The sequence below is a fragment of the Haemaphysalis longicornis genome, unplaced genomic scaffold (assembly GCF_048455015.1).
Source record: "Haemaphysalis longicornis isolate Haplotype H1 unplaced genomic scaffold, Haemaphysalis longicornis Haplotype H1 scaffold_1, whole genome shotgun sequence".
NCBI classification, from domain to species: Eukaryota; Metazoa; Arthropoda; class Arachnida; order Ixodida; family Ixodidae; genus Haemaphysalis; species Haemaphysalis longicornis.
In genome coordinates this window covers 476,967,340-476,990,609 of record NW_027526203.1, presented here as the reverse complement: position 1 = coordinate 476,990,609, position 23,270 = coordinate 476,967,340, and the positions used below count along the sequence as shown (strand labels likewise).

The 23,270-nt window shown below is 47.4% G+C and overlaps 1 protein-coding gene across 2 annotated transcripts in view; it reads right to left on the bottom strand.

Moving 5' to 3' along the window:
* Positions 1 to 23,270, bottom strand: part of LOC144156297 (WD repeat-containing protein 11-like) — a 76,353-nt gene that overhangs the window by 7,928 nt on the left and 45,155 nt on the right. For both annotated transcript variants that reach the window (XM_077688249.1, XM_077688250.1), the window contains exons 16-21: positions 20,961 to 21,067; positions 19,350 to 19,464; positions 11,394 to 11,565; positions 6,532 to 6,727; positions 5,301 to 5,424; positions 1,599 to 1,765 (exon numbers count right to left, since the gene is read on the bottom strand). In XM_077688249.1, the coding sequence (XP_077544375.1) occupies positions 1,599 to 1,765; positions 5,301 to 5,424; positions 6,532 to 6,727; positions 11,394 to 11,565; positions 19,350 to 19,464; positions 20,961 to 21,067 (881 nt within the window). The remainder of the gene's footprint in view (positions 1 to 1,598; positions 1,766 to 5,300; positions 5,425 to 6,531; positions 6,728 to 11,393; positions 11,566 to 19,349; positions 19,465 to 20,960; positions 21,068 to 23,270) is intronic.

Below are 23,270 nucleotides of genomic sequence, written 5' to 3'. Positions count from 1 at the left end.
TGATGGAATATTTTTTACAACGTACAAAAGGAAACGACGACATCGTCGCCGACAAACATCCACACGACCAGCCGGGCACTGGCCGCGTAGACGACTCGTGTACGGCCAGTCGTCTCTTTCCCCGCTAAATGTCCCCTTTCTATCTGCTTCCATTCTCAGTAACCAGATAACCATTGAAATAAAGAGACCCGACAATGTATCTATTTCAAAAGTACTGAAATGCTCACCTAGAGAAATTTCCAGCATGCAGTTGCTGCCGCAGAGGCTGCCTTTAATGAGAAACCGGTAGGTGCAGGCGGTTTTTCAGAATTTCTGGGGCGGTCATTTTCTTTCTCATTTTATACCACTTTTCCAGCGCAATATTTGCAAATAGCTTTTTTTTAAAAGCCAGTCTGACTTTTGTTTATTTGCTGAGACAACGTCTATCTCTCCCCCAGCCTTCTTTCACCAGGCTCCGCTTGTGGTCTTCCGAGCTTCATTTGTTTAAGGTGTGTTCCTGGACACACGAAAATTGATCTAAATGAAGCAACTATTTGCCTTGGATTTGTTGCCTTTAAACAGCCCTATCATTGCTGGCCATCCTCCTCCAGGCCCGCGTGACGTCTGCACCATTTAGTCGGCCCAGCGGGCTGCAAAGCTTTCCGAACGCCTCTGGCGGCCACCTTCGTTTTTTGACGAGGCCTGAGACTCTCTCACACCTCCACACTCTTGCAAGCACTCATTCGCTTGGTATTGACAGTAAGATGTGGAACTCTCACGCTGCTCCTACCCCACTTTGGTTTGGCGCATTACACCCTGTGCTGCCGCAAGTAGCTCTTGGCCACTTTTCTCGGCTGCTTACGGTGTTTTCGTGCTCATGAGCGACACACCATGAAGCTCCCTACTGTTAGGATTTTTATCGATACTTAATTCGAGATCTGCACCTGATTCGGCGTCTGAGGTTATGTAAACCAAGCTCGTGTGGCTATTATGGTTTAGTTTGCCTTAATAACACACGCCTTCTTATCTTGCTGCTTACTTTTCTGATATATTGTCATTTCTTTATATATAACTACACATCAATTTTCCTGTGGCTTCATTTCGCATCACATGTTGCATATTATGCATGCTCGCATCGACATTTCGAAGCCCACGCATTCAGTATCTGTGAAAAGTTTTTTTTAAAAATTGGTATCTAAATGAAACATACGAAATTTGTCGAGACCAATCGCTCCTGTCACGCGACGAGAGCGATGCCGAACGACAAAAAAGAGCGACAGAAATCGCTTTTGGTAGCTCCAGTAGCAAGTGTGAACCAGCCTTAATATGGTAACAATGGAAGACATTAATATTATTAGTAGTAACAATAACACTAGTTTGATTATTAACAATTGTTTTATATATGTGAGGGGGTGACAAATTTTCTGGGCCCCGGGTGAAAGTTTACCCAGCAACGCCACTGCATTTAGCCCCTGCGTTTGAAAGGGATGCCGCTCTCATGGAGAACCAAAAGAAGCACAAGGAGGCTTGCCCCATGCAGAGAATGCGTGCCACTTGGGCGAATGTTTGCACAGGCTCAACGCGACCGGCGAGATGCAGGTGTCCAGGGATGCACGCACCGCAGCGAGTCGCTGTAGAAGTGCTCGCTGCCGGGCTCGGTCTCCAGCAGCAGCTGCACGGCCTGGTCGGCCTGGCCCAGCAGCAGCAGGCGGCAGACACAGCGCTGCGTCTGGCTGTGGCCCGCCCGCCGCCCCTCGTGCAGCCGCAAGCGCTCCAGCTGCAGGGCCTGCGCGCCCAGGCGAGAGCGCCTGCTGCCACTTCTTTCTTTGGTACCGCCTTTGTCGCGCGGTGTGAGTGAAGATCCCTCAGCTAGCACTCCCCTGCCAACAACAGGGGAATTTCTAGCATGATCTAGTTCGAACTATTTGTGCCCCCTGTGAAGCAGCTTTGAGATGTTATGCTCCTTCCAGAATGGCAAGTGCATGCAATGGGCACTTTTCGGGCAAAAATAGCTACTAAACCAATGTCAATTTCTCACTCTGGAGAAACGGCTCTTACAGCTGCAGCATTAAGCACTGCCCGTGTCATCATGTGCTAGAGACAGCACTTATGTGTTTTGTTCATTCATTTTAGAGTACATTGCAAACACGCCACATTCGCTACTTTCGACATTATATCTTGTGTTTTACACGATATTAATTTATCGTATAAAATATCGTATAAAAATATCGTATACATAAAACTTAAATACCACAATGTAGTGTCTTTTTTGTAGAGTAAGTACTTGCCACTCTTATAAAGCAAGCTGGCTCTAAATTCGCCACATGGTGACAAACTAGACATGACCAACATAATTTTATCTGATCGTAAAACAGGATCGCTTTATAAAAACAAATTACAGCAAGGCATGTTGCTGATGTTAAGGGGGTACTGCTCTTGAAACAGCTTTTCTTAATTTTCAAGTAAACTCTGCGAAACCTGCCAGTCTTTCTGCTTTTTCCCCACTGATTTCAAATATGCCATTATTTTATGTCAGTCATTTACTTCCCAGGATAATTAGTCATTCCTGGAGGAACAACAGACAAAACAGTGTTAGGCATAATAAAGCTGTTACCTTTACATTTTCCAATGCTATGAACCTTGGCGAATGCAACAAGACAAGTGGTTTTTTGATGCACTGCCTGGAACTAATTTTACAGATAATTAAACTTTTGTGGCACCAGTAGCAAGAAACCATTTCGAATTCCCATTTCAAACACCAAAGTTTACTGAGCTGTAAAATTAGTTCCAAGTGGTGCATAAAAAAACTGCTTCTCACGGCTGCTGTTGGGGGGCGGTTCACATCACCACCCTGCACCAATGGACCACCCCCAACACAACAACAGCCATGACACACTGCTCTCCCTCTGGGCGTTCGCTCACGAGGCAGGCATTAATCGCCGCATGTGATTTTGAATGTACAGCCTATGCACACGTGTCTATGCACTTATTGCTTTTCTTTCTGTCTTCTCTCCTGCACCCCTCTTCCCCCCTATTAGGCCAAAGAGCCATCCTACAATAAATAAAGACATTTTATTCATTCACTCTTATTGTATTCACCAGGGTTCATAGCAGTGGAAAATGTAAAGATTATAGTTTTATGCCAAACACTGTTTTGTCTATTGCTCCCCCAAAAGTGGATAATTTTAATTAACTTGGAAACTAATTGACTGACTCAAGAAATAATGGCATATTTGAAATAAGTGGGGAAAAAGCAGCAACACTGACAAGTTTCACAGAGTTTACTTCAAAATTAAAAGAAGTAGTCTTAAGAACCATGTCCTCCCTTAAAGGACCCCTGCAACGCTTTTTTCACAGGCACTTTTCAGGCCATATGCTTGTTCTCCATGTCATTCAGATACAGATGCAAAAAGGATGACCAGGATCGAAGCAGAAATAAGGTGAGTTAAGCGAGGGCAGTTGCGGTAATCACGTGAGTGCAAACAGAACATGGAAACAAAAGGGTGCCTATTTTAGCTTCATTTCTGCGTCAAGGTTAGAGGAGAGCCGGCACCATGTGCTGCGCCAAATGGCTGATTCCGTTTTTTTTTTTTTTTTTTCTCGCAACCCTAAACCAATGCCCCAGCAACTGCGCCAGTCGATCAGCGAACCTCCCAAAAGACCTGCACTATAAACAGTATTGTGCTTTGGGAGGCAAAGCAAACCGGTGGTTACAAACCCCCGCATTATACCCGGTCCTGCACTATAGGCGGTTATGTTGTAAATGGTCTACACTATTTTTGTTGGGAAACTGTTACCAAAGACAACTGTAATTCTAGTGGTGCATTCCTTTCGTGACTAACTTGGCTTGCATCGGGGAGATCGCGAATATACGACAGCTTTTCATTTAATAAACGAGTGAGCTCTGGCTAAATTTCTTGTAGCATTAGCATGACCGGGCTAATCTGCAAGCTCAGTTCGGGATAAACAAACGCTATCACTCCCAGAATTTCTGAAAAATGACAAAAACTACACACGAATTTGTGACACACAGGCATTGAATGTGAAAATTTTGTGCATGTACTCGTTGCTGGAATAGCCGAGTGGGTAACGCACCACACTACTGTTTTGAAGGTCAGTGGTTCGACCCTCCGGGACTCTTTTTTTTTTGTGTGTGTATGTGTGAGACCTCAGAAGTTCTTTTTTTTTAAGCCACGATATGCGACTGTTTAGAGCTCACGTCAAGCCTCAGTAGCAAGGCAGCGCACGCACTTCACACTTTGAATCACTCCCGGCATAACTTCAAGCTAGGTTTTGTTATGCACAGCCGCCCTTGTTAACCAAAAATAGCTGGAAGAGTGTGGTAGAGTTCATAAAAGTAAGCCTAGCAACACATATTGACGCAGCGATGGGCACATGACTTCGGCGCATTTCCGCCTTCTCCTACTTGTCGGCACTGTATCGGCATGGTTGGTTCGGTGTTGGTGTGGCGCTGCTGAAAGATGCCGTCAAGAAACGCAGAAAGGGCCTTCCCAGGTCAGACAACTGTGAACTGAAAACTCGCAGAACGTGGCGTTTTCACTGCCCTCATCAGTCCAGTGATGCGACATGATTGCGGAAAATGGGAAGCGAGCAGCAGTCCCTTGGTGTTCGAGAGAGAGCAACGTTCAATTAGCTTGTATTTTTAAAAATTGAATAACTTTCTTATTACCGCACCGATCCTGATAATTCATTTGCATCTGCATGTGAACGACATGAACAACAGATGTAGAGCCCGAAAAGTACCTTCAAAAAAAGCATTGCAGGGGTCCTTTAACAAAAGGCTTGTGCGAAAGTGACATATCCCTACTTCCCCCCCAATGCTCGACCTTATGGGGGTGCCTTGCTCAGATGATGCGAGGCATTATTTTAGTAATTCCCAAGAGCTGGTATGTAGCTGCATAACACAGCACGTGTGACCTTCCCGCTGACTCTGGTAAAAAACACGCTGCAGGCCCAGTTTTATATCTAATAATTTTAAGAATACATTTTGATGGACAAATCAGCACATACAAATTTGAGTGAGCATGACTGCAGAGCTCTCTCCTGTGCATGTCTCCATCCTCCCTAGGTACCTCTTGTATTTCGTATCCTGAATTTTGTCACATTGGGGTTTCATCACATTGAAGTCCATTAAATTGAGGTTTGTCTATTTGTATTGTATTTGAAAGATGAAAATTTTTCACGTTTGGAACAAACAGACTTTGGTTTTGGCCTTGCGTTAAAAACCGGCACTGAGTAGACAAAAGCCCACAAAGAAGGTAGTACCGTCCATCCTTTGCAACGAGTTGGGCCCTGCTTACCTTGTACTCTCCATCAGGGCACAGCATGTCATAGCAAGGTGCCAGTGCACGCCTCTGCTCCTGTGGTGAGAGGTAGTGCTGGGCCACAGTCCAAAAGTGGAACCCCTCTTCGTCTCCAAACCAGCTGAGTGGCCACCATGCAGCAAGATCAAAATGCCCATTGAAAAACGGACAAAATTGCTGAAAAATCACAGCCCCTTGTAGAACTCGATTAACGTCTGACTAGTAAATGTACACCTGTGCCAGTAAGGGCCAGCAAGAGCCAGTACTGGCCAATTCAAAGTAGTACACTGCATTGTGGAGCAAAGCTTTTGCTTTTCCTTTTGCACAGTACAGTGCACATTCCACTCTTTGATTCACTCCTCTGTTCTACATTCCGTTCCTGGCAAAATGTGCCATTATAGGAATCGATGGTATGGTATTTGCATGCGACTACGTTGAAGCTAATAAGTACGATTCATGTCAAAAACAAGGTTAGGCAGTGCCTTCCACATACTTGTCTAAAGTACTACGAAGTGTGCAAAAAGAGTGATGTTAGGACTGTTCATAAATGATTCTACTGCTATAACTCTATTCACTTCCCATTAGAGTCGAACAAACTAATCCCCTTATATGCCCATGCTTAGTGGGTTGTCTTCACTGCATTTTTGTAAAGACCATAACTCCGCAAGTATTACTGGTACCATTGGCAGCTGGCTGTAAAGGTCGTAAGCAGTTTGGATTTATACAGGTAGTTGATTTAATTTTGTTAGCCACTCGTTAAATACAACACACATTTGCATCTATCAAGTGTGGCGACCCTACAGCGACCCTCTACCTTTTTTCCGCAAGCGTGGTCAGACTGCGTAGCCTGCCCTCGACGAGAAGCCCCATTGAGCTGGCTTTTTAATTAAGGTTTACTTAAAAGGCTGCTCTCATCTGTGTCTTTCCCAGAAACCCCTTACCCCTAATCCCCTCCACTGATCATTGGAAGGCAGCGTTGAGCGGCTCTCCCCCCCATGGTCCAGGAAGCCCTGTTGGGACGTGCTGCCGAAGTCACCACCCGCCCCTAAATTGCATACTGCAAATATAGAGCTTACTCCTCCTCGTCCCCATACGTGTTCACTTTGCACAGTGAAGTTTTCAAACATGACTCAATTTCTAAAGAACGTGACGTGGGAAGCTCCATCTGTGGCCTCTTGGTTAATTACAGCCACCCACTAATGAGATGCATGGGTCGGTGAGAGTTCACCTGGCCACAGCTAGGCTCCGCTGGATGACACTGGTCCCCCCGATGTCGCACTGGTGGCTGGCCAGTCGCAGGCGCTCGTGGAGGCTGGCCACTTCCGACAGCGGCGAGCAAGGCAGGGCCAGGTTGGGGTGCTGGAGCAAAGATTTCAGCTGCAGGGCAGCCTTGGGCGGCAGCAGCTGAGGCACAAATGGCACGCCTGCACAGGGGCGCAAGCAGCGGGCGGTGCTGCGAGGGGGACCGAGGGTATGGCACAAACACATGTCCCAAGCCTCCGCCGCTTCCAGCTCACTGTAACTCTTGTTTCTACCCTACTTTCTCTCCTACAGAGTCTGCAAGAGCTTCACAGCTGGATCTAGCAGTTCAATCACCAACTGCTAGGGGTGCTTTTCGTTTCAAAGTGCACAATGATTTTGTTTGAATAGTTGTGTAATTAAGGTGAATACTTAGCTACTTGCAATACAAAAACTGAAATTTACAACTGCGGGCAAGCGCAAGGGACAAAAGGGGACCCTGATTTGCCACACAAGCGCAAGAACTACCAAGCCGTACAACCAGCCGCAGCGAAATTTGAAGACTCACGCAAGGGTTCGAGTACTCGCGCACAGTAGGCAGAAGTCAAAACAGGTTAAATATACCAGAGCATCACTCATGGCCGGGACAGAAGCTGTAGGGTCTCAGACTAGGACATGTGTCACCGTGGCTGCAGGGACAATGGATCTCCTACAACCAACTCAGATGGCATCACTGAGCCAAGTCCCAGCAGGCAGACCCACACTGGCAGCATTTCTGAGCACGAACATGGCTCAGTGGAAAGGAGGACTTGTCTGAGAAAGAGGGTGCCAGTGGGACACTAATGAAGGTTCGTCCGCTGGTGTTCCTGTTCACGTTTCATGTAGTATCGCGAGCACGGTATGGCCTACATGGCCAGCAAGGTAGCTAGCACGCACGTGACCATGCCACTGGCCAAGATGGCGGCGCCCCCGACCGCCAAGACTCAACCATGTGTAAAAACAAAGCATGGGGGCTCAGGAGGCCCCTTCACGATTTCTCAAGCATGCTGCTTCAGTAACTAACCTGTAGAAAAATAACGGGCTCATTTAAAAGGGCTTGCAGAGTTTTCCTATGGCATAAGAGAAACCTACAGAAGCTATCCTGCTACTTTTAGCTCAATTGATGGTACTACCGTATTTACTCGCATAATGAACCCACTCGCTTAATGAACCCTACCCCCACTTTTATTCTTGAAAATTTACTTTTTTGTCAATGTGAATAAAAAATGCAACGAAGATATGTTTTTATCTCAGCATGGTTGCTGATGCTGTACACGATCGCAGTAACTTGATATCACGCCACAGTACACGCAGAAATGCTAAAAACACATTCCAACAAAAAGAAATCTCAACACTAGCCGGAGACGTGAGTGGGAATGCTGTGGCTCACAGTTTAAAAATTGCGCGCTTGTGGTGCGCCAGCTGCTGAACACAAAAACCTTGCACCATAAAAACATTGTGGCATGCGAACAAAGTGCAAAACGCACTCCACACTCCTTCCCTGCTTTTTGCCATTCCGGCTGGTTTTGGCGGCATGTGAACAAAGCACTAAACGTACTCGCATTCCCCTGCTCTTGCTGTTCTGCGACTTCGCCATGACGATCCGTGGCGTTGTTCAGCTGTGTTCCGACCTTTTTTTGTGCTCCTGGTGCACGCTGTACGATGGGCCAGTACATGAGCTGCACAAACGGTTTTAAACTGAAGGTGGTGGAGCATGCGTTGATGCACATGGAAACCGCGCGGCTGGGCGGCATTTCAGTGTTGACCCACTGCATGCACGCTACGGGCAAAAACAAGGTTTTCAGTCAGTGAACAAGGATCGTTGTGTGTTTCTTAGGCCCAAAAAAGGGAAGTTTCGGGTGTGAGAAAAGAAGTTTTGGAGTGCCTTGACGGCACGGAAGACGGGCCGACTACGAATGTGAAGCCGCAAGCGACTTCAGTGAGGAGGACAGCTCTATGGCGAGTAGGGGGCCACTGGCATGTTCAGAATAAAAAAGAAATTCCATTACATAATCACCCAGGTGTTCTTATGGAAATGGTAAGGCTCTGCTGTGCTTCTCTTAGCAACTTTATTGTGTGGAATTTCAACTTTTAAAAAATCTGTTGCAATTTTTTCCCACCTAGTGAACCCTCCCCCCAAATTCATGCCGAATTTTCTGGAAAAAAAGTGGGTTTATTACGCGCAAGCAAATACGGTATTTATATGGTGCAACTATGGCCTCGTGCAAACACCTCAACTACAAGTGCTTCAGTGTATTGGTGTGTAACTACACATATGGACAAGCTATATGATTAATAGTGATGAAAAATTGGTCATGAAAAGAAAATGTAAATGCACCGGTTTCATGAACCTTCCTGTCAGCTTTGGGAAAAAAAAACTCGGAGTCTGGAACAATGCAAGGTATGGCCTGATTTACACACCCTCTCAGGCGTAGCGTAATAATGGCCCTCTGCTCCTGGCAGGGGATCCTCTGGGGTCCTCTGCTATCCTGTACGTTAGCCCCCACAAGCCACAGCACACGTCCTCTTCCTCCTCGGGGCCAAGTGAGAAGCCGAGAAAGGAGTCAAGAATAAGTGCACACAAAAGTGCCCCCCCCCCCCCCCCCCCCCCTCTTTCCCCCCATCTATCAAGCCACAAGTAAATGCACTCTTCACGAGGCCATCTCAGCAAGGAATTCAAGCAGTTGCCAACTCCTGTAACAGAGCCGAGGCTGTACGAACGGTAAAGGATATGCAGCTGCGTTCAGAGTTGGGCACCAGTCTAGGCCAGTGGTAGTGACATATGACTAGCAGCCATGACCAGGACATTCTTTCCAAATTTCTCAGAAAACAGTTAGGAGGTGCTCCTTGGCCCGAAAACTGTGATCCGCCCAGTGGTCAACAGAAGTTGTGTGTAAAGGTGTGCGTCCCACTAGGCTGACACGCCGGCGACACGATGCCGATGCTCGTTGGCCGACCTCCAAGATGGCAGATCATGCTGCCACACTACACGGATGGCGATACAAACATGTTAGCTGATCGAAAGTCTGCATAGTGTGACTGGCTTGCCGACTGAAGACGCCAACAAAACCGGTTGGCCGATGCATCGTTGGGAGTCGATCGAGAAGCGAGAACACCGCCTAAACAACATTCGTACCATAATGAATGCGGCTCTATATTGTTACTTTCTGGAGTGTAATAAACTTAGTAAGGTCCATGAAACCCATACAATTCAACACTAGCGCCAATGCGACCACAATTTCGGCTTACAACGCTTCGGCCATAGGCTTCAGCGACTTTTCTTCTCCATAGCTGCAAACTGCATATGCGTGTGTGACAGGCAAGCTTGTAGAAAATAAAAGGGCAGTAAAGTGCAGAAGAGTTACAGAAGGTAATATAGGCAACAAGGAATCAATATCGGCCAAATCTTTTAGCGTAAAGCTTAAAACCAAAGTACGGCAAACACTGCGGTAATAGTGCTTGCCATACTTTGGTTTTTGGCCGACAGGCGGGCTAGTGTGACAGTGCCTTAAAGGGGCCCTAAACAGGGTTCCAAAGGTTGCGATTTTATGTGCGCAATCGCTGGACTTCTATCCAAAGGACGCCCTGCCGCAAAGAAGGTTTAAAAGCGCTGAGTATTAGCCGAGTTATCGTTCATTAAAAAGGGCCAGCTTTCACACTTTCATCGCGCCTCCAAAGCACTGTGGAAGCTATGACATTACCGAACAGGTGCAAGACTACCTAGAGAAACACGACCAGCTCCGCTCTACAATACGCCACTTTTTTTTTTTTTTAAACAGCACGCACATGCTCCACCGCCTACTACTGCCGAACGAGGCCGGTCGGCAATCGTCCCGTTCGAACTGCCGTGCAGCCATGCTCCTTGCGTTGGCCGTGCTCGCATCGGCACGTCAGTTTTAGAATAGGAGAAGCGAGCATTTGAAGGCCAGATAGGGGGGTTTCTAACACAACATGCTCGCTCACAACAGTAACTTAGGATTTCCTCCGGTGACTAGCGGCCCGCTAGCGTTTCATGCGGCGCTGTTGCGGCGCACAGGTCCCTTTGAGGCAGAAAAGGCTGCGCATTGCTGCAGTTATTCAGTGACCGCTTTATGAAGCCGCGCCGCCGCCGATCCCCAACGCAATCTTTCACTGCACTATCACCCCCTTTCACACATTTATAAAATATCTTCAGCAATAGTCCCACTCTGGCGGGCGGCCACAAGTTTCAGCTGTTGCGGTGTATGCCGTATCACGCATACACTGCACAGTAGGCTCCTGGTCGACTGTGCAGGTAGATGCTTACCCCGGTCGCGCGTGTAGCGGCGTTTCCGCCTGCAGAGAGTCTCCGTGTTTTTCAGCGTTATTCACACCTTGTAAACGATACGCTATATCTAAAAACTCAGCTAAGCTCGTGTGACAGAATGCGACGATTACATTCGTCCCTACTAAGATACGCCGTGCAGTCGTTGCCGGAGTTTCGCTCACTGGAACCACTGAAACGTGCACCCGCGTTTCCCCCAGAGCCAGGAACACTGATTGGTTGAAGCAATAGAGGCGCTGTACTGTTCAGTGCTTCGTGTGCCATAGAAGCTGCATCAGAGCCAAGATTTTTGTCAGAGTGCGGCAGAATGGTGATGAGGATCGGTAGGTAAACAAGGAAAGAAAGGAAGATCTTTTATGCATGTCTGTGGAGCCCCTGCATAATGCAGAGGTGTAATATTTGGTACACGTTGTCGTGGAGGGTACTCTAGTGACTGCGTGATTGAAATGGAGACCTTTGGAAGCTTATTTAGGGTCCTTTTAAGCAGTGATAAGGGAGGTGAAGCTTACGGTCTGCCTGCAGGTGGCTGGCCACAGGCGACGAACAGCTTTTCATTTCCATGTCCACGACCCGAACACAGCCGTCGGATGTAGCCAGCACCAACTTGTCAGACTTGGCCCAGTCCACGTCAGTGACGGTGGGAAGGTCCTGAGGACTGCGCACCTGGACGTACAGCTGCACCTGCGCCCAGCCACGCGCAACAAGCAATCCCTCGCCCTCTACGGTAGCCCCATTTGGCAACAGTGGGGCTCTTCCACTGACACTCACCGCAGATACTTCTGTACACCATAGGAGTATACGAGAAAAAGGAATGCCGCACTGCTTCTTGGGGAGTTCGCGGTGAGTCCCAGACAATAAATCGAAGAGCCCCAGTATGTCCCTCGTTTGTGGATACTTTCTCCCACTAGATCTCAGGGCAAACACGTTCAGCGCCCGCGACCAAGCTACCCCCTGAACTCGCCTCACTTTCAAATGTTCACCGTGCAGCTACCCTGTTTGCGCGTGCTGCAAGTTTTATGTAGTGCTTCTGTGCTTTGCGGCAGAGCCTGCCTTCCTCTCATACGTCACCATGTGTGCCTGCCTCGCGGGGGCCGCTGCCGGTGACTCAAGCCGTTGCAGCTACAAAATATAAAAACAAACTGTTCATGCAGAGACATGCACCAGTGAAGCAGATGTTGCTCGCCGAGATCTCCTCTCCCCCTCTCTCAGGCTCAATGTACGCCACTACTGCCGGCCCTCACTAACTCTGGAAAGAGCGTTTGTGTGTCTGTGCTCTTTTCATGCCGCATGCAAAAGCACTAGGAAAGTGGCAGAGCTGTTACTGCTTGTGTTTATAAATCCAGTGCTTTTCGTGGCCGTTGGCAGACCACACCAGGCTTCTGTTAGGGGCACTACTCTGCTCGAGCCCTCCAATAACCTCTCCCGTAAGGATATTGTTTCTGTATCATCGCAGTTCACCTCTCGCCACGCAGTAAACCGGTCAAGTGATGCCTTCGGCTTCTCGTCGTCATCACAAGGCAGCAGCTTTTGCTGGCCGCTTGACCACCACACTACCACATGATGGAGGCGACAGAGCCCAGTTTGGGGACGCCTTCCCAAATGTAACAGCTAACCGTAAATTTAAGCAGTGGCATGGGAACAAAGGCACTGTTCCTGAGCACCATGTGTTCTGGAATACCAAAAAAATATTCTTCCCCACCTCACTCAAACAGCATGCCAGCAGCTAGAGCTGGTCATGATCTTCTCCTTGAAGACTCGCATGAAGCTTCATATGGGAATTTGCTCTTGCTGCAGAAAACTCTATGCCCACAATATGGGATACAAACATTAGGGTTCTGCAGAAACCCGGTAAACTGCCAGGGTTACAACCAAAGCATTTGGTTTGTCTGTGCCCTTCTATGCCTTTCAAAAAAAAGTATAATACCAATAAAGCACAATTGTAAAAACTTATTTGTAAACAAAAAAGCCATTTTAATTACTTGTTAGCCATATTTTCTCACTTATAAGCCACCCCTTTCTTTCACACTCATCATGTTCAGGTGCTTAGGTTTGAACAACACATACACAGAAATGTTAACTCTCCCATCATGGTTAAGGTTGATAGAGAACTTGAATACAGTCAAACCCCGCTACAACGAACACCGCTTTAACGAAATTTCCACTTCAACGGAATATTTCCAATTTCCCGTCAGCTAGCCATAGAAGTCAATGCAACGAAGTCCTCGCCGCAACGAACCGTTTGTCTGAATTGCTTTCACTTCAACGAAATTTTCGCTCAGTAGGGCTGGGTTTGGACGTTTATTTTATGACAAAATAAGCATAACTTGCAATGCAATGTGCAACTTTTTATACATTCAGGGTGCTTAGTTTCACCGAAAACGACCGCTGTGCACCCACACCCCCAGCCATAAGAAAAAAAACTCAGATGGATGCCACAGTTTGCTGCTGATAACAATGTGGCTGGCATTCATTTCCCTTTCCCTCGTGCTTCCGCGCTTCCTGACGCATGTGCAACAGCCCACTGGCACCGATTTTTTTCCCCGCTCGGCAGGCCAGTTGGCTGCACCATGACTTGGCGTCTGGCACTTGACTTGCTGTACGTCCTAATCTACGTGACTCTGGCAGGGCGTGCATTTGGGCAGGTGGCAGCTCCAGAGTTTACTGAGGCAAGGACTGGCGTTCGGTAAGTTTAGGTGTTGTAATGGATAATTTTGAGTCTAGCGCTCTTTTCAAGGCGAGGCAACAGCGAAAGGTTCAGCCTTAGTATTGCACTGCTAAGGGGATGCCAAAGAGGACAAGGAACACAGCCAAAGAGGACAAGGAACACATCGGAGTTTTCTGCCTCCCAAAGACGGCAGGTAAGCAACAGTTTTCAAGACTTCTCTTGGTCATACAGTGAATTGTGGCTGCATGGGTCTCACCGTGACTTCTGCCTAATGAATACGCTTAGGCTTATATTGTTTTTCTGGTTCCCTGCCTCGTTTTTAGCGGACGAACAGCAAGCGTCGGGGAGCCAAGTCATGGGCAAGAAGGGACCGCGATGGAAGTAAACTACCACTGGTGACCTCTTCCTCCAATATTGTTTGTTAGGATGCAGTGTGGCATTACGGCTGTTAGACGCCAAAAACAGCACTTAAACAAGGATAGGGAAAGAAGTGCACAGACATGAGCGCTCTTGTCTATGGACTTCTTTCCCTATCCTGGTTGAAATGCTGTTTTCGTCATATAATGATGAAGAAATTAGCCCAAATCCAAACACCTGTTAGACTAGCAACATAAGGAAAGCCATGATGCTAAAAGTTATACCGTATATACCACCCAATCGATGTAGTAATGAACCTTGAATGAAAATAAACAGAAGTACCATTCTTGCATTGCTCTGGGTAATATAAGAACATATAAACAATACACAAACACTTTGACACACGTATAAGCATCTTAACCTGCATCTTTCATTCCTTTTATAACTTAAAAAAATTAAAGGAGTACTGACACGAAATTTCTCGCTTTCAGTTTTTATGCTGTAAAGAATACCTATTAGCCCAGTAATTACGAAAATCGAACTGAAAGCCGTCAGTCGCCAACACAGAATTAATTATAGCACGTTTATTGCAACCAGTTTCAAATTTGGTCGCCGCGCGGGAAAATGGCCGTTCGAAGGCCAGCCTGCAAGCGGGCCAGCCTTACGTCACGGTCTCACCCGTGACGTCAGGGACGTTCACCGCATCGTCTGCTACGATTGCACATGGTCCACACTCGCCCGCACAGTCGACATGACGTCTGAATCGTCAGACTCGGATGAGTCGCTGCCACCCGACAGACAGAACAACTTTATATGGCCAGGCGATTAGGCCGGCGATGTCTTCGCCGTCGTCCGTTTTTTAATATCACTGGGGCTCGAACCGGCGCAGACCGTGACAGCAACAGCTTGTCGCCACTCTTCTAATCAATCTGATCGCGAAAAAGAAGTTCCACATGCGAGAAAGTAGATGTTAATGTGTTGAAAAATTGTGCTAGGGGTTGTTATCAGCGCTGAATTTAAAAGCCGCGTTCAGATATTTGCCGTGATGGTAAGCCTACACTGACTGGCAGCGGAAATTCGGCGCTCCGACCCAGCACTGCCGGCACCGCGGTGCGGCGAGCGGCCGAAAGATGGCGCCACCTGCGCACTAGAATCAAAACAGGCCACGGCAGATGTCTTGGTCACCGATCGCTGAAACGGAAATTATCGCCAAAATAAAGCTCAGTATGCGAAAAAGGGGATGATAGTGTGGTGAAAAGTTGTGTAAGGGATGGCCATTCGCAGTTGTACAGATACCGGCGATCAAATATTCGCCACGATACTAAGCCTGAAGTTCCCAACACCCAAGCTGACGCGAGCAACGCCGAGCCCGCTGGCTTGGGCGACAGTTCTTGCGGCCGCCGCCGTGCATGAACTCAGTCCATGTTTAGCGCTGCATGTCGTCACGTGGAAAATAATGCATCTTGGTGTCGTCGTCGATTTGCTCGGACAGGCTTCCATGAGCAGTACTTCGCATTCCGCGAGCTTGCCATAGCACAACTTGGTCGAGCTCGGCGACGCGCACTGCCGCGTCGCCGCGGTGTGCGTCGACATCGCGCACCGCGCAGTTTTCAGCACCAGTGCAAGGGAACACCATGCGCCAGACATGAACTGAAGAGCAAAGACGTCGAACACGCAAAGTGCGCAAAGTTTACAAGCATTGCTCACACAGCTACACCCGTACGTCTCCTGCCCAAACGAACACTACCGACAACAGCAGCGCGCAGCGCAGGATATCGTTTTCGGTTCCGAAAACGACTATATGACGTCACCCTGAACCGGCCAGACATGCAGGCCGATGTTTCGTCACGCCGAAAGCGATTTCGCTATTGCTGCCGATTTGTGGAAGCTCGCGGCCGGGACAATCAAAATCGATTTTAGATGTGATTCCGGCCTCGGATCACTGCAAAAATTTCTGTGAGGCATCTGTACAAACTACTGAAGCCAATTATATCATTTTTTAGGCGTCAAAATTTGGTGTCAGTACTCCTTTAAGCAAACACAAGCCCTCGCAAGAAGCGATTCCAATGTGCCAGCCATTGCAGCCTTCGATCCCTTATGTCTTCTGCTGCGCATGGCATGAAACTTGGAAGTGACATCTGCGAGGCTGGCACTGCTATGCTGCGCCGAACAACCGAACAAGGAAAAAAAAGTCACGAGTACGAGCCATACCACGCAACCACCTACTCCCCTTTCCACTCGTTGCCATGATGATTAATGCAACGTTTTTCGGACGCCACAAGCCACTAGGGGAGGATGTGGTGCTGTCGACGTGAATTACTAGGGACCCACAGTGGATGCTACAGAGGCAGTCCAGTGGTACAGCAATGTGTTGTGCAACTGCATTGTCTGACCCCACCCCCGTCCACCCCGTAACGCGCTCTTTATGTGCAGGTAAAAAACAGATAACCATCGGTGCGTTTGTTATCTAAATAAACACGACATAATAGCGCGTCCCTCCACTTTGTAAACATTGCATTATGTGGTCATTGATGCAGATAATATACGGCGCTAATTTTCTTGCCCTTGCGCAGTGCGTCAGGGCAGATTTGGCATTAACGAATTTCCGCTTCAACGAAATTTTTTGCACGTCCTATCAATTTCGTTGTAGCGGGATTCGACTGTATAACAAAAACTTTGATATACCATATTTTTTGCGATTCTAAGCACCCCCCAATCCTAAGCACCCTCCCTTATTTTCGGGAATAAAGTTGGGAAGAAAGTTTGCATGCGAATCTATGCACCCCCTTTTATAAGCAACCTTCGCAAGGCGGATTTCAGACGTGTGGAAGCGGGCCCGGGTTGACACTGTGGCCGAGCAATTTACGAAGTTTTCAAATACAACGCACTTCAATGGAACAGAAGACGGCCTGCTTGGGGATACTGAGAGCGGCAGCCCAAGCGGCACAACCGACTCGAAAGGTAGTGAGGGTGACCGAGTATCAGACGTAAGCAGTGCGTTCAATGTTTGTACCTACTTTTCGTTTGAGTGTTTGCAAAATAAAACATTCTTTGCACCCATCCCGCCAAGATACAACTGCGAAAAAGAGTAGCGGGAAACTGATTGAGGTTTTTCGAATCTAAGCACCCCCCTCACTTTGGGAATCGCAATCGTGGAAGCAAGGGGATACTTAGAATCGAGTAAATACAGTAATGAAAAACAAGATTTATATATAACTTCATGCCCACTGAACCTCCTGTGCATTTTTTTTTCTCAACACAACAAAACAAATCTTTTTGCAATTTAAATATCGCCATGCCAGAAGCAGTAGAGAAATAAACTTATGTGGAAGGATAACCCTGCATTCACTGTGTTGCTTGAGGCACACATATTTACAGGGCAAGCCATCCAACAAAGTGCAGTCGGACTTGCTGCTGAGAATGTGGGAATCGGAGGTCCAGGCAGCGGCCGAGGCCACCAGAATATTCGCCTAGGCACGAGGCGGCACACTCCGCCTTCTTTTTGTGCTCCTGGAAGCTGCTCCTTCCTCTGTTCACCGCCACTCTTTCACGTACCTGCACCGCTTTAGCCTGTGCACTGGTGGCACTGCTTGTGCACACTGGGTGTAAATTCCCCACTGAGCGGAACCATAACGGCATCACTAAGTACATGCCCATTTGGATGGCTTTGTTATACCCGTGCCCCACGGCAAATCTAATGACAACCTGCCGCGGTGGCTCAGTGGATAAGGCGTTGCGCTGCTGAGCACAAGGTCGCGGGTTCTATTCCCGGCCGCGGCGGCCGCTTTTCTCATGGAGGCGAAAAGCAAAAACGCCCGTGTGTACGAGATTTCGGCGCACGTTAAAGATCCCCAGGTGGTCGAAGTTAATCCGGAGCCCTCCACTACGGCGCGCCTCATCGCCTGCGTTGCGTCGGCATGTTAAACCCTACAATCAATCAAATCTAATGACATTTAGAGCAAATGTCACTTGCTCTAAATGTCATTAGTTCGGCACTACACGAGAATACTGAATTACATTTAGTGGCTAACTGAGGTTCAGGAGCTCATTCAGCAGCCAAATGAGTAGCCTCGACAGCAGTGGCACATCACTAGACACAGCAGCCAAATGAGTAGCCTCGACAGCAGTGGCACATCACTAGACACAGCAGCCAAATGAGTAGCCTCGACAGCAGTGGCACATCACTAGACAAAGTTCAGTAATAAACCAAGGCATACTGTTTTTAAAAACTGTCAATATTTTCCCCTTCATATTGTTTTTCAAATAAAGAAAGACAAACAAGTACTTACAAAGAAAATATCTCGTCCCCAATGCTCGCGCTACCCTGATACGGATTATTTGCAGACTTGTCTCGGCTTGTGATGTCTACTTATGTCAGCTAAAACGGTGATTTCCTTCTCTTTAATTAAAAAAAAAAAATTATCTGTTTTATTATGTACGAAGCTATTATGTACGAAAACAATCTAAACACACCTGAGCCATAATTTTGCAATTTTGCGAGCGTGCTAATCGTGACTACTATCACTACATACCTGCCAGGTTTGCCGAGATGGCATTAGGGAGGTCTGACCGGAGGGGGGGGGGGGGGGGGGGGGTTGTAGCAACAACAGAATAGGTAACTTTACACACATTTTCTTTATTTACTTACAACATAGCAGGAAATAAACTGGTTCATCATCCAAACTACCAACAAGCTACACCACGTAAATGTTCGAAGTGGCTGACGCCTCCCTTTTCAGAAAGTCCTGGAAATAGTACTGCCAAGCGCAATACAGAACAGCAGGAACTGAACTGTTTTGTTGTTTCGTCTAAACTAACAACAAGCTACACCACTGGAGACTTGCTAAATCTTCAGAACGGCCGTCCAGAACGGCCGTGCTCGTGAATAAATGAAAGCGGTGGCGGCGCTGCGTTTCTATTAACAGTAAACTAACAATGGGACGAACAGGTTCACCATCTGCGCATGGCAGACTACGATTTTTAAGCACTTTACTGATAACGATGCCAATGGGTGTCGGGTAAAATTGTCAGGTATACCTCCTGCGCATTGTGGCCAGACTGGGAAAAAGATTTGGCCAAAGACGGGTGCGTTTCCGGGAGATTTTTGTTTTGGTCGTACAATCGTACAAAACCATGCAAATTCGGGAGTCTCCCGGAAAATTCGGGAAACCCGGCAGGTGTGTCACTATCAAATGACATTTGTTTTGCCGTGTCAACCCGCACGGCCAAACCAAATGTCATTAGCAGCTAATGTCATTCACTTCAAATGACCATAGATTTGCCGTGTGACAGGGATATTATAGCAGTGACATCTGCGGGCAGGTGGGCTTACAAGTGATGAAATGTGACGCATCTAACTGAAGCGATGTAGATAAACTACTTTTCAACAGCCCACAAAAAGCTGGCCACTGAGTTAATTTCTGTAGCAAAGGTGTCTACTTGCATCTTGAGCATCCCAGATGTTGATTCCATCAGCAAAGAGTGCCAAAATTTTCATGTTTCCCTTGCCGGGACCAAACTTGAGCCTCTTGACCTGGCCACGCTGAGTGTGAAGAGCCCTGTGCAGGTGTCACAACATCAACTACAAGCAATGTCCCGGCCACGGGTGCACTCCACGTGGGCGTGCTCTGCCGGTTGTTGTTCCATGCAAAACAGCCCTGCCAGTTAAACACTCCGTCTCCAGAGGAGGAAAGCTCAGCCAGTGCTTTGAAAAGTAGGCCACCGGCCAGATTCAGCACCGAGACTGAAACAACTACGTACAAGCATAAATGCACAGCTGCATCCCCCTACGCCCCAGTTTGCAAACGAGTAAAAGCAAGACGAGCATCACACGGCCGACTTTCCTTCACTCAACGACTTATCACTTCATAATTAGGCCCCATTTAGAGACCCAAATTTGCTTACCAAGGTCACACTACTTAGCCCACACCACCTTCCTCCTTCACACACCCTGGTAGTCAACACCGTGGCTTACTCCAGCCCCAAAGGACAGTTTGCCCCTACATTCCCCGCCCCCGTCAGTGCTAGCCTAAGCTAAATGCCCAGAACAAATTGTTAACCTCTCACCGGGGAAATGTCGCATCTCGCAGTCATGAAGGCTGCACACAGGTGGCTGCCACATGACGAAAACACTCGCCCCACACAGGGCCTCACCCACACACCAAGGCTCAACAAGGTGAACTTGTGATGAAGACTCTTCTTCATCTTCATCTTTAACGGGGCACATGTGTGATGCTCGTATACTGACAACAGTCACTCAACTGCAGCCGCATGAGGCTTGCACAGACACTCGGCCAGAAGCCCGCTCCAAGGCGGACACTGTGGAGCGAAGAGGAGCTGGCCCGCTTACTCCAACGAGCACGCCTCGAACAGGCCAAGTTTTCAGGGAAAAAAGCCATTTGGAGAGCTGGTAACCACGCCACCACCCGCAGAGCAGCAGCAGCCACACAACGAAGCAACAGAGCACACAAAGGCACTTGCTGAGGCGCAGAGCAGAGAATGCATCACCTTAGTATGCCTATTGGCATATTTTGAAATGTCCCGATTTGTCTGGAGCTGCCGAATCCCAAGAGACTTTTCCAGTTTTCCGGGCTGCCCAGCATGCAGCCTTTTTGCCCTTCCACCGTGCGCTCGCTCACTGAAACCACCACCACCACCACTGCTCCTCGCAACGAACAAAGGCTCCCATCACATCCCACATGTTCTTCCCGTGATGCGTAGCATAACTGCCAAGGCAAGAGGACACTTCCTCGCACCATGCATTGTAGAAACCAAATTTGCGGCACCAGAGAATCGAGATCCCAGTGGGTCTTGGTAAAGGGGGCATAATTTATAACACCTGTTGTTTAACACAGTAAATTTAAAGGACATGGTGCTAGGAAATAGTGCCATTTTCTTACAATACAGGAGAGCGGAGTTGGAAAATGGAAGTTGTGCAGGAAAGCACCCTTTCGGCCACAGCCATTCTCAAAAGTGTTTGCTCTCCTCCGCATGGTGCGGGTGATGCGGATTGGAGAAAACGTTGCACATACAATGCCACAAAAAGCTGGCTCACCTCAGAACTTTGCCTTTAAGGTCCCAGACTGTGAGTGTTCCTTCAGCATCCCCAAGCACAATATGGTCACTCTTCCAGGCAATACTGGTGACACTAACCATGCCAGCCTGCAAAGGCATGACCCCCAGTTCATTTCCAATACCACAAGAAGCAGCAGCAGCAACAGTGGGACACTGGGAGCCCAGATGCCAGTTCACAAGCAGGCAATACCAACAACCTGACACATCTGCTTGTTTCATGTCCTCAGCAAGTTCACATCTGAGAAGATACAAAGAGGTACATCGTGTCCCTGTAACAATCCTCAAGGCCAAACAGGAACATACAAATGGCATGAAAGCACAATGTTTAATCAGCGCACTGCACACAACCCTGACAGCACTCGATAGCAATATTTGCGTGCAAAATACACAGTGGCACTAAGCGGCAGGGTTTCTGGCTGGAAAAAAAAAAAAAAAAGCCCGTTCCTGGGCTGCATTAAAGCCGTAGTGCACAAGTACAACGTCGTGGCATGAATGGGGTCTGCGTGAAATTCAGCAATACTGAGGGGTGCTCGTTTCTGGGCTAGTGGTTTTCAAGAAGAGAATTGGGAGTCTTTGGAGGCATATGAGTGGTCAGCAAAGCCCTCAATGTACAGTTAAACTTACTCCCCACTCCTCTCACTCGTACCGTTCTGTTTCCATTTTTCTTTCTTTTCTAGACTCTGGTAGTGATTCAATAAACAGACTGCTGCTGCTGCTGCTGTTGCTGCTGCAGAAAAAAAAAAGTGTACAGGGTGCCGATTCTTTTCCACAGGCCGAGCTCTCAAGTCGGATTTTTTGTATAGCACTAAAGCAAATACAAATTTTATTTTATTTTTGTTAATTTTACCATTGTATATGCAGAAGCTACACCAACATTATAATGTGCGCCATACTGCAAGACTATCAATTAATTTAGACCACCTGGGGATCTTCAATGTGCGCTGAAATCTCGACACATGGGTGCTTTCGTTTTTGCCTCTATTCAAAACTAATATATGATTTTCGTACATCAGTTTCATGCAAGTGGCCATAGTCATGTTCAGTGCAGTGCTTACAGCAAATGAAATACATATCAAAAGGCATACAAATCAACACTAAGTGCAAGTCTTCTCGAAAAACAAATATAAATATCCTCGATAGCTGGCATTTATTATGTCAGTTGCTTCAATTATAAAAAAGAAAAATAAGGTCTAGAAGAATCAGCACCTAGTTCTTGAAGAGAAGAATTTCTGTATAGAGGGGAATTCAGCTGCTACTCAGCATTGCTGATCTTAGTCACTTGGAGCTAGTTAAAATGCTAGCCATTCTTTCTCACCACTGCAGTACTACTGCGAAAACACCAAATTAAGTAGTATGTCAGCCCACCAAAAAAGCACCCGAAGACCCAATGAGATCAGTTGAACAAGTAGGTTTGTTTTGCCGACTCCTTGTTAGCGACCTTAACCTTAGAAACCAATTAAATTTTTTGTTTGCAGCATTGAAATTTGCACTAAATTTAGTAAAACTAAAAAAAAAGAAGGAAGCTCACATTAATGGTAAGACTTCGAGATAGCGAAGCTGAATGCAATTTTCACAGCCATCACGACAGTTTAAGTCCACGATTGCAGCCGATTTGCTCCTTCTTCGCTGCCGCAATGACCTGCACTCCATCATTCTTGCTGTAAGTATGAGCTTCATTTTTTTGGAAGTGATAAGAATTTGACATTACCTTGGAGGGGCACACCCTCAGACATGTTTTTCTCATTCCGAGCAAATGTTGCCACGATTACGGCGAATGCTAGATCTGTTATTTTCTGGCCAAGCTTGGCCAATCACCCTTGGCGGGTATGCTCGGCATTCTTGGACAATCTCTCTAGCGGGCATGCTCGGCAATTTCTTGGTATTTTTAACCGCGGACATGAAAAATAACGATTTGCTAAACAGCTTCACTGTTAAAAACTAGACCCTTACAATTCCCATTCCCTTCAACATCTTCAAATTTAAACTGAGGTTTAACGTAGTTCAGGTGCGACACTGTGCAGCGCCAAAGAAATGCATGCCACCCGAGGCGTCTTTTAAATGGACACTGAAATGCGAGGACTAGTTGGCCCGTATCAGGGAATTATGGTGCAATGAACACAGATATACTGCCTGGGCCAGAAGCAGTTTAAAGATGACTGAAATGTCAAAAGTGCAAGGATGATTTTCACCGCCCACTAGATTTTTCTTTTACACTAGAATTTGTGGTGTCACCACACAATGCGACTGGTGAAACAGGATTGCCAGAGCTTTTCTCGGCACCTTTTTGAAA